We start from the raw sequence: 16,573 nt of genomic DNA, 5'->3' as shown, positions 1-16,573 counted from the left end.
AAGAAGAGAAGGGTGAATTCATATCAACTGGAGCAAGGGCAGTAGGAACCCCATGACCCAACCATATCTTGTTTTTGAGAGACACCCTTCATGGCCATAACTAGACATTTTTTTTTGGGGGGGGGGGGGGGGTGAAGGGGTGTTGAGGTGGTGAAGCCTCGGTCACTTCTTGCTCTTTCATATCTTATTAGTAAAACACCTGCCCCCCCCCCAGGGGCGGGATCGGGGGGATTAAATCCCAATTTGCTGCCACAAAGCCTAATGCATAAAAAATAATTACCCCCCCCCCCTTTTCATCACTGGGCCAAACTCTCGCTTAAGTGAAAAGCTAGATCCACCCCTGCCCCCCTCTCCCACCCTTCTTTAGTGGGCCACTAACATAAATTAGACATTTCGCTGACGTGGCTCTTGCAGTACTTTTAGTATTATCCCTTTAGTTCAAGCCCTGCAAAGTCCTAAAGATGGCCGCTGCATCTGTAGATATGCCACTGTATTTCTATACAGCCTACATAAATGTACAATAAAATACAGTTCCCTCCCCCCATATCATCCTGATATATCAATAACAGCATGTTGAACTTATTCTGATGCCAATCCCTTATGCTCTAACAGTGTCACCTTGATCTCCTGTAGTTGCGTAGGAATGTGATCCATGTTTAGAGTCTCTTCAGACTTTGTGTTGATGAGTGAATGAGTGTCATTTAGCCATTTTGTGAGTTCTTTTAAAGTTTGCTCAACCCTCTTCTGCTCAAAGAAAGACATAAGCGAATGATTAGTGACAAAAATAATATCAGCTGGAACACTACTTTCACACGTTTTACTTGTCTTAAATCTCCCAGATACTCTGGGTTTAAGAGGCTCTGAAACCCATGCATTTCACAAGAAATCTGAACACAACCATAAACAAAATCTACAAACTCATAATTCAGCAGTGAAAAGATTTATATTAGTAATTGGCTATTTCATTTCAGTCGCCGCACCCCACATACATCATGATATATTAAGCTCAAACAGTACCTCATCCATAGCTTGAGGGGTCTGATAGGTCCTACTGAAGGCAGTTCCATCAGTGCTCTCTGGGGCCTGCTCACTGACGAGCTGTTCTGTAATGCCTATGATCTCCTGGTCACCATCTTGCATCTCTTTCAATAGTTGTTCCACGTCTTTGCTACCAGCCAGGGCAAGTTGGGGGAGTGCCTGTAAAAAAAAAAGAGTTAAACACTGTAAGATCTACTACAGTTCTTCTAGTTGTTTCCAGTGAGTTCACGCTAATGAGGGTGGAGGTATTGGTCAATTTAGAGAGGTGATACTATATTGTCTGTACTGCAAACAAAACCTTACTTAACTTGTTACAAAGGTATTGGTCAATTTAGAGAGGCGATACTATATTGTCTGTACTGCAGCCAACAACACACTGTACATGTTACAAAGGATGTGTATTGGTCGGTTTAGAGAAGTGATACTATATTGTTTGTACTGCTAATAGTACCCTTCCGTTCATATTATGGAGGTAGTACAAACCTGGTGTGGTATGGTTGACTTTACAACTTTGATGTTGGTGAATACTTGCTCCTTGGCTAGTGCCTGTTTGAGATTCGAGTGCCGAGTCCTCCATAGCGTCAGCAAGTGCTTGTACTGGATCTCAAGTCTGCATGGAAAAGCCCCAGATGAGCAAGTGAAACAAGATCAATTTACAATAATACTGAACTATTTCAAGTAAATAATAAATAAAAGTAAAAGAATCAAATAAATTATCAGGAAAGTCAATGCAATGAGCTTATATACAGACACTCGATGCATTCCTATGCTTTAATATGTAACAATGCTAGTACAGAATGTGCTCTAAATGGCACACTGTGCATGTCCGACTAACATGGTGTGAGGTCTTCTATTAGAGTAAAAACACATGCAAAAATTATGCCTAATTGTTAAGTACAACATTGTCTATTTCAGCGTAGTCACATGTCTTAATCATTGGCCAAATGGAGTACTGCTGTCATAGGTTAAAAAGTAAAGAATGTTGTAGACAAACAGCCTATCTTGTTAACCACGGATAGCTTTGTGCAACTACTATGGTAAACTTCACGTTTTGTAAACTCCTAGGCATACAGAAAAACATTAATCAGGCTTAATTGCACAAAAGTGAAATTTCCTCATAAAACACACTTTTCATACCTTGTAGCGAAATCTATTGCCTCTAAGTCAGGAGCAGGGATAACAAAACAGACAGAGGGAACTTCAGACTGCTCTCCAGGGCTAGAGGCAACCTTAACATCACAAAAGCCATGATATGTTAACACATAAGATAATAACGAATGCGTCTAACCACAGCCCAAGCCACAAATTACATAAATTACTGATGGGTAAGGTTTTGTCATTGTAATTGCTTGGTTAAAGAGGGATATTAAAACATTGTAAATAAAGATTAAAGCACATAAAGGGATGGAAGTATGGTGTGGGTTAATGAGAGGGAGTCATGACTACTTTGGAGAGGAACATAATGGGAAGTAAATAAAGGCTAACATATGATAAAAGGAAAATGAAAGCCTAGAATATGACATGTGCAAATGTACAGTAGTGCAGCAAAATGTGAAAGCTCACATGACATGTATTTTTAATGCACTTGCTGTTTCATGGTCTGGAAAACCAGAAAAATACAGCTAAAGGAAAAAGCAAGGATGGATAAAGCAAGGATGTACTGCATGAACAAAATCATACATCATACAGCTGTATTAAAGATTACATCTTGCCCCAAGTACCCCTCTCAGGGCCACTCAGTGGAGAAAGTACAGGGTCACAAAGCAGTCCTTGGCGAGTAAGGTCACACAGCAGACAGGAGAGAGAACAGGGTCACAAAGCAGTCCTTGGCGAGTAAGGTCACACAGCAGGCGGGATAGACTTTAAGGAAGACTATCAAAGATGATTGTTACTACCTTAACTAAGATGTTATGGGAATAGACTTCCTCAGCGCTACTTACCTTCCATGCATGATGCTCTGTATTATCAAACAGCGTGTATTCTTCTCCCTGCTCGACAGTGTTCTACAAAAACATAAAAGGTCAGTGAATAGCCTCTAATGATCTGAATAGTCAAGCCTTTTTGGAAAACAAAAACAACAGTAGGGCTGTAACTGAGTACGGTATATGCAAAAAATCAAAAAGCTGAGGGATTGTGTATATTTTCAATTTGGCCAATCTGTTTGGCTTTACTGACTTCTGGCATCATTTTTCTAATATAAAAATTTTAATTAAATATTAAAATAGAGGAAACAGATCAGCTTTTTTAAAATTTTGAGTATTTTCTATTGGAAAGAGAGCATAGTGCCCCCATGTGAAGGTAAATATCAATATTCCTGTCATGCCACATGATAAAGAATATGACAGCCTCCACAAACCTGCATATTTTTATAACTGCACACAGCCTTGACAGAAGTCTTTTGCCGTAACTTTGACTTTCTCTGCTTCATTGGGGTCACCTGCTTGCTTAGCAGTTGTAGTGAGCTGATAATGTCTTTATAATCTATCAGCTCTTGCTTCATCTCCTATAAGAATAGAATAAATCTTGGTCCAGAAAAAGCCAAACAAGTCAAATTAATATATTAGATAGTAATGAAGATAGTCCCTCATAAAATTAAAAATGAAATAATTATGATACTATTATGAAACAAATTATTGATTGGCAGTTCAAGAGTAATATGGGAGATGGCCTTTCCATGTGCTTTAGTGTTTGTGATACAAGGATAAATAATTTAGCAAATAGATCTAATTTTTGTGTCTGTCCACTAATAGATGCACAGATGATGTCCAGCGTGTCATGGGCAAAAGTGACTGTTATGTGTTTATATGAAAAAAATGAGATAAATTTCTTTTATACAACAATGAAAATGTTTTCTTGTGTTACAATCTAGTTTGGGGAGTGTGCGCAGCATCTGCTGATGATAAAGGTGTGCGCCCTCTAATTCGTGATTTACAAGTGTCAATTTATGAGTGCTGTTGTATGGACCACAATTAACATAAGCTGGATCAGGTTAGGAAAGATTTTGTGCAAATAATGTTCCTCACACTAACGTAAGTGAGAGATGTGGTCAGCACACATGCATTACCTTAAATGACATTATATCATATGTATTTTTTTCTGCAAATTGATACTAAGCTAAGAGATAGATTTAGGATTGACAAGGTTACTTTCACAAATCATTTTACTAATTATAGGTGCTAATTAATCCTTGGTATGCTGACTGCCAATGACAGATGGTAGGACAAAAAATCATTTTTTTTTTTTCTAATACTTCAACATTGAAGGCCCAATAGGTTAGAATTTCACATAAATAAATTCTTTTTCATACATAGCCCTGATTCTCAATACAAATGGTTTATACTGGCTAAATGCTTGTGGAAATCTGCCAATTTGTTAAATAGATAATCATTATCTAATGACATTCAATACTGTGATAAATGGGTTTTACATTATCAGCATAAAAATACAAATAGTCAGTCTATGTTAAAATAATTTTATCAAGGAAATGTAACAAAATACTGATAAAATAAGAAATTTGTGGTTGCTGTTATTTAGTGTTTGGGTTACTGACAGACAATCAAATTATACCATGATAAAACCTTTGTATTACCATAAAACATGAAAAATGAGGCAAAGTTTATCAAGAGAAGTACTTTATAGTAAATTATAGTCTAAACTAGAAAGCGAATTTATCTTTATAATAAAGTATATAATAAAGTCATGGTGAATATAGCTCCAATAAAAGGGCGAGATAAAAAATACAACATTAAAAAATATGTATCAAATAAGATACATTACTCGTGAAAAATATATCTAGATCAAATACTGCAGTAAAATGGCTTTCGTTTGTGTTGTCACTAAATGGTTTTCCAAAATAATTTGCATGTTGTTCGACAGTGCGAGCATTTTGTCTGGAATATATGCAAAACAAATATTATCCTTGAAAATAAAAGAGTATTTGCAAAGTTATCGACCATAAAACTTTGTTAAACATTTTCGAGGGTGTGCAAACAGAAAACAACTCGAATTCAAAGCTAATACGATTTAGAAATTTGTGGAGGAACAGGTTGACATGCGACAGAAACTTTAGAGGCGGCAAAGCGGAATCACGAGCTCGTGGGAAATATGTCTACACAAAACTCCCAAAAATCGATGAAAACACCAGACCAAACTTCTCACATTAGTCTATAGATCTAATTTATTAAAACATCTAGCTAATTAATCGACATAATTTGAAGATTTGTTAATCTACTCGATAGAAATGTCTAAGTACTTTTCTCTCGGTTACAAGAATCGATTATTCGCGCGAAAAGTTATAAATTTGAATAGTTCTGAATGTGACGGGGGCCTCAAGGAAATACACGTGTCACGTTAAATTCAACACATCTTTAGACCACCGTGCATACAAACCTGTTTGAATTGTAGCATATCGGTCACGACATCTTTAAATAAAGGTTCCAATTGCACTTGTGTATCGAGCTTTGGACTCCGTAATAACAACACATAGCGCTCCTTCGGACCTGCTACACTAGGCTCAGAAGCTTTACGAGCAAAAATATCCTTCACATAATCCAAGGAATAGGCGACCACAACACCCAGTTTGGTCTGGCGAACAACAGGAAACGCATCTAAGGGAATATCTGAGTGCGAAAGTTCTGAATCTGCAGGGAGAACCCGTTCTCTCCAAAACCTTTCCCAGCGACTGTCATGCAGAATTTTCTCATGGTCGAATGCAGCCTCTGTACTATTTTTCCATCGAATGACATTCGCCGCGCTGTGTAAAGTTCTTCTGAGGGATGAATAAATATAATAAGGTGGTCTAGCTAGCATGCTAGCTGTTCTAGAAATTGAGGAAGTGAGAAATCTCGATACGCGGTGTCCAAGCGACGTGGGCTCTGTAGCCTCAGTGGATGAAATTATGTATACAATCAGCGTAGCACAGGACAAAAGCAATAGCGTAAACGCAAATAAAATGAATTCCAGCAGAGGAACCAGGGTCCAGTGTATGGCCACACACATGCTAAAGCACGAGATGGCGAGAAATCAAATCCCTTGTGTTCGCGCTTGTAAATAAAGGATTACTTCGAGCCCAGAAGTACTGCCACCATGAATCCTTGTAAAAGGCAAATAGACAGTACTCCAACAGTCACCTAGAGCACTTGATATTTGCCGTGAAAATCAAATCAGTCCAGTATTTAAAACAGTATGGAATCATCCTTCAAATGCAAGCCCGGGAAACAGAATTTTGATTTCTAAAATGGCGCCAATTTCGCGAGTAAATATTCAAAGTAGTCGACTAGCACCATATTGTTGTGATTCCCGACAAGACAGCATTCCACGAAACAGCCGCTTGCAAAACACACATAATCGACTATTTGTACAAAGGTTATGATCCTGTAGCCTTCGCAGGCGCGTATGGAGTTGTTTTTCTCCGGGTATTATTGTGTCGCCGGATCCAGTCCTTTACGTGAACTCACACGCGCGCCGAACAGAGCTGGTGGGAATTTGATATCGTGCAAGTGCTTCACAAAGCACGCACGCCGACACCGCATGCTAATTAGTTCGCAAAGTAAAATATTAATAGACGGTTTATAGCAGTGCCCTTTGAACAAAGAATGAACATAAAAGAAACAAAAAAATACCAGGCTAGATTTTAAAGTCACAATTATCAAAAATAAAAATTCCCAGAGGGAAATGTTTAAGTGTTATAGCGTGACTAAAATTGTGTTACTAAACCATTAGACGCCATTAGTGTCAGCAGAGCCAATCATTCAAAAAGGTTGAGTGGATCTTTAAGTAGTTTTGTTTGATTCAGAACTTCTTTACTCCCACAGAGAAGGGTTAGTAAAAGCCGATCCTTTTAAGTCACTCAATTACTAAACATTGGTGTTAACATCCCAAAAATTTAATACAAAAAATTATTTCCATTTCTTATGTAAAATGTGCTTTTGCTGTTATTTGAAAGAAAAGATTATAAATAATAAATTCGCTAGCTTGTTGTATAGAATAATATAGGGCGTAAATAGGGTCAAGTTTTTCTTTTGGACAACTCAAGGGGTCTTACACTGCATAAACTCGAGATAATTCAACCTAGACCAAAACAGCGACCAATATTAATAATAACCACGTGGTTAAATTGCCTCGGGCGAAAGAGGCGTTTGCCATCTATTCCGCGAAGAAACGGAAGTCCGAGTTGTCAAACTATAGGAGAGTCATTTTTCAGCCGTTGCTAGGACTACAAGACAAGAAGGCTCGAAAAATAAATGAAAATAAAAACAATGACTCAGTAACAAAAACAGTTTTCTTATCTCGAAGATGACGCACAATGTTAAAATAACTTTTGTTTTACAACTCGTTTTATGTTGCATTTTATTGATAATGCCACAAAGCCTTGCTATCACTTTTTTCTGTGAATTCACCCATGCTAGCAGGGAAACCTCATTCAAATAAGTAGTTAAATTCTTGCAGAGACTCCAGCAGCGAGATTATGTAATTACCCCAAAACTGGACTAACATGATAAATAAATGATAACTTGAATAAACAGAATAACATTTGTACATTGTATCCAGCTCCAAACATTAGGGCTGAGATAGGGCCTTCCGTGTCAAAATAAACAATTCAAGAGTTAAGCCTGTGGAAGTAATACTTATGAATGATTTAACGCGTAATGTTCAAGCGATTTGCGGCTTGGAAAACTGCCCCATGTCAACATCCATAGTTAAAAAAAATACCGACGCCCACTATTTTGACGATCTAATTGGGTAAGGATCTGAGGCGAGACGAATTCCATCCGCCTCTAAGGTTATCAAGAGCGAAACGTGTAAAAACAAATTAGAGAATAATCTTGAAATAGCGCGATAACATTCTCAGGGATTATTTTTTGCGGTTTGCTTGTCGATAATATGGGGACCTGTTTGGGGTTTTCGAGATTAACAAAGACAGGAAAACATCGTTAGGTACGGTAATAAACGGGGAAATTTGTAGAAGACTCAGGTAGTTGAAGGGATATGATGTACACTCAGTATAATTCGGACCCGCCTCGAAACGTTTGTCAAAACAGACGTGCTCTTTTTTTTCCGGATTTTTACTAACTTCCAGCTTCTGTCTACAACTTATTGTGCTACCCTTACGTGACAAGAGGTCGTGCCATTTTCGTTGTGACACACGTGACGTAAGAATGCGTGACGGAGTACTCATCGCCTTGCATTTTCGTATATTTGTATGCCGACCAGGGTCCAGCAACAGAAAGGAGAAGATGCGCAATGATCAGAAGAGGGGTAAAGGCCTCGCTTGAGATGGCGTCTAGCGCTTGGGACATTTCCTGAGTGTACTTTTTGTGGTAACGAAACGACGCATGGACAATACATGGCAATAATGACAATAATGGCTATACACTTGTGGCCGTGAGGAAGGCCTAGGGAAGTTGCGTGACATTCGATGGGGGGGAGGGCTGGTCACGCGGACTTACACCGAGTTTGTGGAGTCTGGAAGTAGCCGTCTGCTTGTCCGGGATGGACTGGACACCATACACTGTGTTGAGCTGATCGATGAAATGGACCATCTTCTGTTCCGCGGCCTGGGCGTCACCTTGGAACTGGAACACAGGGATCACCATACTCAGGGATCACCGTCATCACTATACTCAGGGATCACCAAAAATTTGAACGCGACAAATAAAGCACAGCCCGAGGAAAACGGACGAATAGATCATGGAAACTATCGGAAGGGGGCCCCTGGACTACAGAATAAGCGAGGAAGAAATTATAAAAGCCATAGAAAAAATAAAATCTGGGAAGGCACCAAGCGCGGACAACATATTGAACGAATTTCTAAAGTGCAGCAAAAGGATCTTGAAAAGTTACCTCGGTAACCTTTTCAACAAAATATTAAACTCTGGGGTTTACCCTACAACCCTTTTGTCTACGTTAGGGAAAGTTTTTATGTAAATTATGAACAAAAGATTATACAATCTCCTAACGGAGAAGGGCATTTTAAAAACAGAACAAAGTGGTTTTAGGAAAGAGCAAGGAACAATAGAATAGACAGCATTTTCACGTTCTTCAAATGCTCGTCACCCTCCCCCCCCCCTTCCCCTCTCCTCTAAGCCTGGTGGTACTCAGACTCTTCCCCTTATGTTAGTCAAACCTGTTGGTGTATCTGAGCGTTCTTCAAATGCTCGTCACCCACCCCCCCCTCCTCTAAGCCTGTTGGTACTCGGACTCTTCCCCTTATGTTAGTCAAACCTGTTGGTGTATCTGAGCGTTCTTCAAATGCTCGTCACCCCCCCCCCCCCCCCTTCCCCTCTCCTCTAAGCCTGGTGGTACTCAGACTCTTCCCCTTATGTTAGTCAAACCTGTTGGTGTATCTGAGCGTTCTTCAAATGCTCGTCAAACGCGAGTGTCAGTTGGTTGATCCACCACCACTGGCTGCTCATGGCGCTGAGGTAAGCCTCGATGGGGCCTGGTGCGGGGTGTCCTGATTGGACCATTCCGTTACCCTTGGCAACGATACCCTGGTAGTGAGGCTCATGGTCCTTGATTTCCAAGAGAAGTTCCTGGAAAATGGAAGGAATATTTAGAGGAAAACTAAAAGAATTCGGCATGAGTGAAATAGCTTGTGCGTGAATACAAGGCAATCCGCCTGTTATGTACTATTTACTCTTTAACCATTCACATTTCTAACCCAGTCCTATGTAATGACCCCAAATGATAAACTTGGCGGATTACCTGGCCATAGGTAGCAAGGTCTGCAAGGTCAAGGTCAGCGCGTGCCCAGTCACGTGACACCTCGGGCTCCTCTCGTTGGTTCATCCAGATGAGTTCCTTGGTAGCCTCGCTCATGAACTCGACGAGGCTTTTCAAGTGGCGCATGCGCTCTACAGACGCCGTCTGAAAAAGAAAAGGGGAAATGAGGAACGAATAAAGAAGAATGAGGGGAATAAGAACTTATTTCCACCAACCACAGACCACTTAGTTTTCTATTTGTTACACCATCTTACCACTAGCGTAACGTATTCCTCGTGTAACTCCAAGATTTTAGGCTTTAGTGAGGGATCTTCAACCTGGGAAAGAAAACAACACAGTAATTGATCGGGAGTAGCAGCACGGAGCAGTGCAATTTACTTGACGACAAAAGCAAACCGAGCATGCAGCTACGTTTGCTTCACAACCATGCATTCATGCATTAAAACTTCTTGTTGATCCTTCAGGGGTGGACCCTTTTGACCCTTTTTTTTTTCAGTCATATACGCTTTTAACCCAGTCTCATATCTGAGCACACTTAACTTACCGTCATCCTCCGCGCCCCCATGTGTTCCCTTAACATACCGTCATCCCCCGCGCCCCCATGTGTTCCCTTAACATACCGTCATCCCCCGCGCCCCCATGTGTTCCCTTAACATACCGTCATCCCCCGCGCCCCCATGTGTTTCCTTAACATACCGTCATCCCCCGCGCCCTCATGTGTTCCCTTAACATACCGTCATCCCCCGCGCCCCCATGTGTTCCCTTAACATACCGTCATCCCCCGCGCCCCCATGTGTTCCCTTAACATACCGTCATCCCCCGCGCCCCCATGTGTTCCCTTAACATACCGTCATCCCCCGCGCCCCCATGTGTTCCCTTAACATACCGTCATCCCCCGCGCCCCCATGTGTTCCCTTAACATATTGTCATCCCCCGCGCCCCCATGTGTTCCCTTAACATACCGTTATCCCCCGCGCACTCGTGTTCACTGATGATTCGTATCCCACCTCGTATTTCTTGGCGGCCGCGAGTTCGTCGTCAAACGCGATAACGAGGTCGTGCTCTCCGTGGTGCTCTTGAAGACACTTCTGGGTCGACGGTAGATCAAGGCCGTACTCGGCCATCTCCAGCGACGCCTGTTGAAAGTACGTCAATCAATGAGACCGGCGAACGAGTCATGAAAAAGATATCTAAACAGTTCCCAGAAAACATTATCTTACTATATTTTATTATGGAATTATATTTTCTGGTAAGTAAAAGCTACTAGAAGTGATAAATTATTGGGTTAATTGGTTATTATACATCAAAGCTGGATAATCTTACAACAAGAAGCGGTCACAAAATTATACCGATACTATCGTGGCAAAAAGAAGAAAATATTATCTTACGTTCACGTTATTTTCCGTATCAGACGGGCAAGCCATATGTTCACATAAAGATCAAGAGAGATTCCAGTTTTTAAGAAGATTCTCCGATTTTTCGTAAACCGCGTTACGATGGCTGACTATGCTTAAGGGTAAATTCAAGTTCTAAGGATGTGCGTTTGGAGACACACGATTGAAGACCGCGTATAACAATTGTGGTTACATTGCTTAGTGTTACTCGCGAATAGCAGTTATCGTTGATTCAGCACGATCAACACTAAACTACACCTGCTTGTGACCTGTGAATGTCGATTTGCCTGGTGAGGGAATGGGGACGAATAAACAAAGTTTTGAGGTAGTTTTGAAGGCGGCTGGAATCATGTATTTTGTCTTGGTATTTTAAGAGAGCTAAGAAAATAATAAGAGGACTTAAATTAAGGCTTTTTCTATTCCTCGCTCATAGGTTAAGTAAAACATACACGCTTCTCTTTCGGATTTCTCAAAAAACAAAACAAGATAAGGTTATTTCATCATATTTATGATAAAAAGAAGTTCTTATTAACAGTATATAGATGTTGCATACTGGTTTAAAATTTAGGCATGGTTCCGGTCTGTTTTCGAATTTGTCACAGAAAAAATCATAACTAAAGACCTTTTTATGTTAATTATGTTAATTATAAAATAATGTCTCATAGACATGACGGAAAAAGATGACGTGACGCTTCAAATAAGCCCATTTTACATCGAATAAGGCGGAGAATTTCACTGAGTACTTAGTAACTCATAGCAAACAAAATATCAAGTGCGACTTTTTTTTAAAATGATGCGGCTTTTTGTAAAGTGTCATTGAAATTTGAGCTTTTCGTCCCTGAACTGATACACAGGGCAATGATGATCAAGGAAAAATTATCTTAAAAAGCCAAAATCTGGCTATGTGCACTTCGGGCTCACGTTATTTGTGTTTTGAAAATCGGTCCTCAATACAAGGAACCTATAGCCATTGTAAGAAATTGTGTATTCTCTCTCTATCTGGAATTGCTCGTTTTCCAGGTTATTCCGTCATGTCTGTCTCATATTTAATGAAAAAGTCGCAAATCTTTTAAAAGGAGAAACGAAACAAAAAGACAATGAATAAAAGTCTTCGCTTTATAAAATCTGAATCAGTTTAGGGAGGAATAACTTTGGAGGATAACCATCGATCTAAATAAAAACGGATAGAAAACAGCTAGGGGCAGCTCCCAAGTAGAGCGGAAATTTTACTAAATACACGAGAAAGAGAACTGCGCATGCCAAACTTCCCCCATATCCAAGTACAGGAATGCCAGAAAAACAGGGACAGCTGAAGCCGCTTTTAATTTTTTAAAATAACAGGGGGTGGGTAAAGCGGACTTACTCATGGACCCCAGGGTAGTGTAACGTGATTATGACCGGTCGTCTACCGATAATAACCTCCAGGCGTTCCTCACCTTCTTCTCACGAACCCACTGGAGCATGGAGTCGAGGGTGTGCCGCTTGTTGCGTGACTTGTCGATGTTGAACTGCAGGCGGGCAATCTTGCGCCCCTGGGGGGAGGAGCCGGGGGAGATGCCGGAGTCCGAGGAGGGGAGGGAGTCGGATGATAAGAAGGAAAGGCTCACGCGCTCTGAGAAGACAAAAAGGGACATTTGTACATCGAAGAGTTCGCAAATAATTGACGTCACATCCGGCTAAGCCGTGGAGGATCTCACCTTCCGGTGGTAGCGATGACGTGACGCGTGACACTGTTGTACGAGTCTCCAGGGGCTCACCGGTCGCACTCTTGTACGTCCGCTTGGTCACTGTGATCACCTTCTTCGTGCCGCGAGGGCCAGCAGCATCCTCAGCATCCATGGATTCCGGGGCAGCAGCCTGGGTTGAGGGGGCTCGGGACTGGGTAAGGGGGACCTCCATCTTCATTCGCTTGCCCTCGCCCGTGGTAACGGACTTGTAGTCGCGAAGCTGGTTTGCAAGGTGGCCGAGGTGGGCGCGTATTCGGTTCCAGCGATGATCAATGGCGCGAACACTGAAATAAAAGACACCGTGATTGATAAAAGATCGTGATTGTGATAGAAGACATGGTCATAAGTGCGATAGAAGACATGATCGTAAGTGTGATAGAAGACATGATCATAAGTGCGATAGAAGACATCATCGTAAGTGCGATAGAAGACATGATCGTGATTATTACAAATCGATGATAACTCGCTTACCGTGCCTGTAGATCTTCGGCTCTCGGGTACTTCCCGGCGACAAGAATATCGGATCCTGATATCATGTGCTTGATACTGCTCTCGAACATCTGAAACAATTCCAGGGTGTACCCTCAAGTCAGCATTACACGCAATGTGCGTGGGGAACAAAATCCACTTGGATTACTGTGAAATGAACTCTATTCTACCATAAAAACGGCTTTATTCTGTTGCTAAAGCATAAAACAGTTTATGGCTATAATATTTCAATATTAAAATAAACCAAAACAGCAGACAAGAAGTCACTTCAAGAAAAAAAAGAGACGTCTCAAAAGCTTAGACATTTCGATCTCTGACTGGCCCGGGTATAACACTTACGACCAAAGACTTCTCGATGGTTGTGAAACTCTTTCGACGCGTTTGAACGTCCACAGAGTCTTCTAGTTGCTCCTCCTGAAACAAAAACGGACATTTGAGTTATGTCAGCGAGGTGTAGTGAGACAATGAGGTTTTTTGTGTGGAGCTTTAAGTACTAAAAATCACTTTAAGTATAAGAGAAGTGACGACAGTTGTGCTAACGAAGTCTAGGGATATGGATTAATGTTCAATATTTTTTAAGGAATAGCGCCGGTTCATTGTTCATTTTGTTAAAGTTCCTTAAAAAATAAGTGGGCCGAGAAACGATCCTTGGGTGAGCATACCATTTTGATTCTGTCCTCAATATCATCTAGAGATCCGTCTACCAATATGGCCTGAAAACAACAATAGAAATATACACATTTTAGCACATTCGCTCAATGCCACATCCCTGCCTATCAACTCATCAATACCTCTTTGTGGATTTTCTCAGCGACTTGAGACATTTGTTCTAACCTACAAAAAAAACAAATGACACAAGAAATAAGGCAATAACACTTTTACTTTTGCAATTGCTATTAGAAAAGGCACAAAACTTTGTTACCTACTCAATAGTTATTAGGGTTTACGAGCCTCGCTAACTCTATGCGAAAGAGTTCTTGTTTCAGAGTACACAAACCTTGTTAGCTCGATGCGAAGGGATTTGTTATAGCTCTCCTGAGTATCCACCAGCTTTGTCCAAAGCTACAAAACATACATGGAAGTTTTTCAATATATCATGTTGACCCTTCTCAAGTGATATCATCCCCGGTTTGGGAGCGATTTTTTTTTGTACCTACGGGCTCTTGCCCGTAACGAGAGTAACAAAAAACTTTTGCCTCCCCCGAACATGGCGAGGAACCATGGTTACAAAACTAATTATATTTGCCCAGTTAGCTACGGCCTGAGAACTATTTATGTCCTTCCGATATAGCATTTCTCTCCTTGATACGATTGTAGGGGCGGTTCTCGTATTTGAATAGAGTCGTAATCCTAGAATCCTGACGGTTAGGGGAATACAGGAATCGCATGCAGAGAAAAAAGAACGATAAATCGAGCATTGCCGATAAAAAAACCCTCACTATCTCATTGTAGCAACACGGTTTAGCACTACGCTGTAAGCTGCCATAACACAGGCTTTTCTACCAAAACATTTAAACTCTTTTTTTATTTTGTGATTATTTTTAAAATGTATGTATCTATATAATACCAAAAAAAAAACGCACAAAAGTAGCGTTCGCCTTCTCGTGGGTCTGACGAGCATTCGCCATTTTACCATCAGGTGATTATCAGTTCACGAAAAGATCGTTTGATCGCCCGGTCGGTCTAAAGACCATCTGTTGTTAAATGCACGTGCGTTAACCTCTGCAAGCAGGAGTCGCACACCGCTGACCATATAAGGTTAAGCCGACCGAAATGATCGATAAACACTTACAACTTCAAGCTCCCTCGGGCTGCAATCTTTAGGAAAATCTAGCCAAGTTGTCATCGGTCCGTAGAGTACCTGCGACCATAGAAGCAACAAACAGTTCAGCACTTTTACAAGCCTCCTGGAAGCATTCCAAAGAATACTAGCATTGCTTGGTTAAATCGTGCGCAAGCTCATATAAGGACTTGTGAGGATTGGGGACATACATTTAAACGAGCATTTGGAGAAGTACCGTGCGTTTTGCGTGACAGCCAAGTGTGAAAATGTTCCAGGCGGTAAACTGCGACAGCGAGGGATGTAGATATTATTGCAAACAATAAAATTTAAGGGTAGAAAATTAAATATAGTAAGCCATTGAAAAATGTGCACACGTAAATAATTTGTCGCGCAACAGAAGTAACGCCAAGACAACTTCACACCACAGCACTGTCACACAAGTAGTCACGCCAAGACACTGTCACACCACCGTCATGAGTACAATCACGCCAAGACACTGTCACGTCAAGACACTGTCACACCACAGCACCGTCACACAAGGACACCGTCACACAAGGACACCATCACGCCAAGACACAGTCACGCCAAGACACAGTCACGCCACAGCACTTAACCGTCACGCCATAACACCGTTACACGGCAAAACCAAAAACATAGCTACTGTACATTATCACTGCTCGAGTTTGAAAGAACGCCATTTGGAGGTAGGATACTTAGCAAGTTGGAAGCCTTAATCTCGAAATTTTTTGACAATCAAAATTTATCCTAAACGTAGTTTTAAGATGTAAGCAAAGTACAGGTCTTTCCAATAATTTTCAACAGGATTTTGGCTGTTGACGTGCACTGTTCGGAAACATTTAACCATAAAAAAACTGTTATATTTTGTTTAATAAATCGAGGAATAGCTCAAAATAGCTTTAAATCAACTATTGTACATCGGGGTTTTTAACAGTTGAAAATTGGACAAAAGCCGGATGACAAATAATTGAGGCTGATTTATATGGATTCTAACGTACGTGAGCTGATAGCAGATCGCTCCGATAAACCCTTATGGCCATAGTTGACAGAGTAATGCAGGAAGTCAACTACTAGACAGTCAGGCGTGCTGCTAGGAGTGGGTGGAGGATGATGGCTAGAAAGGGCGTTTTGGTGGAAGAGGGAGTGGGTGCAGGATGATGGTTAGAAAGGGCGTTGTGCAGGATGATGGTTAGAAAGGGCGTTGTGCAGGATGATGGTTAGAAAGGGCGTTGTGCAGGATGATGGTTAGAAAGGGCGTTTTGGTGGAAGAGGGAGTGGGTACAGTGCCAGCCTCTAGCTACACGCCTGGGTGAGTACCAGTTTGAAGAACATCTTGCTAATCGAGAATGCGAATACTTATAGGCTATATACAAACATTTAAGTCTCCCCACTCCCTTTAC

General features: G+C 41.1%; 1 protein-coding gene across 7 annotated transcripts in view; it reads right to left on the bottom strand.

Annotated features, from left to right (window-relative positions):
• The window catches only part of LOC5509225 (nesprin-1), a 125,759-nt gene that overhangs the window by 102,301 nt on the left and 6,885 nt on the right, over positions 1-16,573 (bottom strand). For 5 of the 7 annotated variants that reach the window (XM_048726027.1, XM_048726036.1, XM_048726029.1 and 2 more), the window contains 19 exons: positions 15,165-15,233; positions 14,370-14,434; positions 14,164-14,206; positions 14,035-14,085; positions 13,712-13,786; positions 13,355-13,443; positions 12,854-13,167; positions 12,593-12,768; positions 10,770-10,898; positions 10,017-10,079; positions 9,745-9,906; positions 9,372-9,572; positions 8,487-8,612; positions 3,395-3,541; positions 2,979-3,041; positions 2,176-2,267; positions 1,522-1,648; positions 1,018-1,197; positions 619-744 (listed from right to left, as the gene is read on the bottom strand). In XM_048726027.1, the coding sequence (XP_048581984.1) occupies positions 619-744; positions 1,018-1,197; positions 1,522-1,648; positions 2,176-2,267; positions 2,979-3,041; positions 3,395-3,541; positions 8,487-8,612; positions 9,372-9,572; positions 9,745-9,906; positions 10,017-10,079; positions 10,770-10,898; positions 12,593-12,768; positions 12,854-13,167; positions 13,355-13,443; positions 13,712-13,786; positions 14,035-14,085; positions 14,164-14,206; positions 14,370-14,434; positions 15,165-15,233 (2,298 nt within the window). Of the gene's footprint in view, positions 1-618; positions 745-1,017; positions 1,198-1,521; positions 1,649-2,175; positions 2,268-2,978; positions 3,042-3,394; positions 3,542-5,427; positions 6,522-8,486; positions 8,613-9,163; positions 9,199-9,371; positions 9,573-9,744; positions 9,907-10,016; positions 10,080-10,769; positions 10,899-12,592; positions 12,769-12,853; positions 13,168-13,354; positions 13,444-13,711; positions 13,787-14,034; positions 14,086-14,163; positions 14,207-14,369; positions 14,435-15,164; positions 15,234-16,573 lie in introns of those variants that run through there. The other 2 variants (XM_048726032.1, XM_048726031.1) reach the window with 2 other exon arrangements.

Source organism: Nematostella vectensis, chromosome 4, assembly GCF_932526225.1.
Source record: "Nematostella vectensis chromosome 4, jaNemVect1.1, whole genome shotgun sequence".
Taxonomy (NCBI): domain Eukaryota; kingdom Metazoa; phylum Cnidaria; class Anthozoa; order Actiniaria; family Edwardsiidae; genus Nematostella; species Nematostella vectensis.
This window is presented reverse-complemented; position numbering and strand designations above follow the sequence as displayed.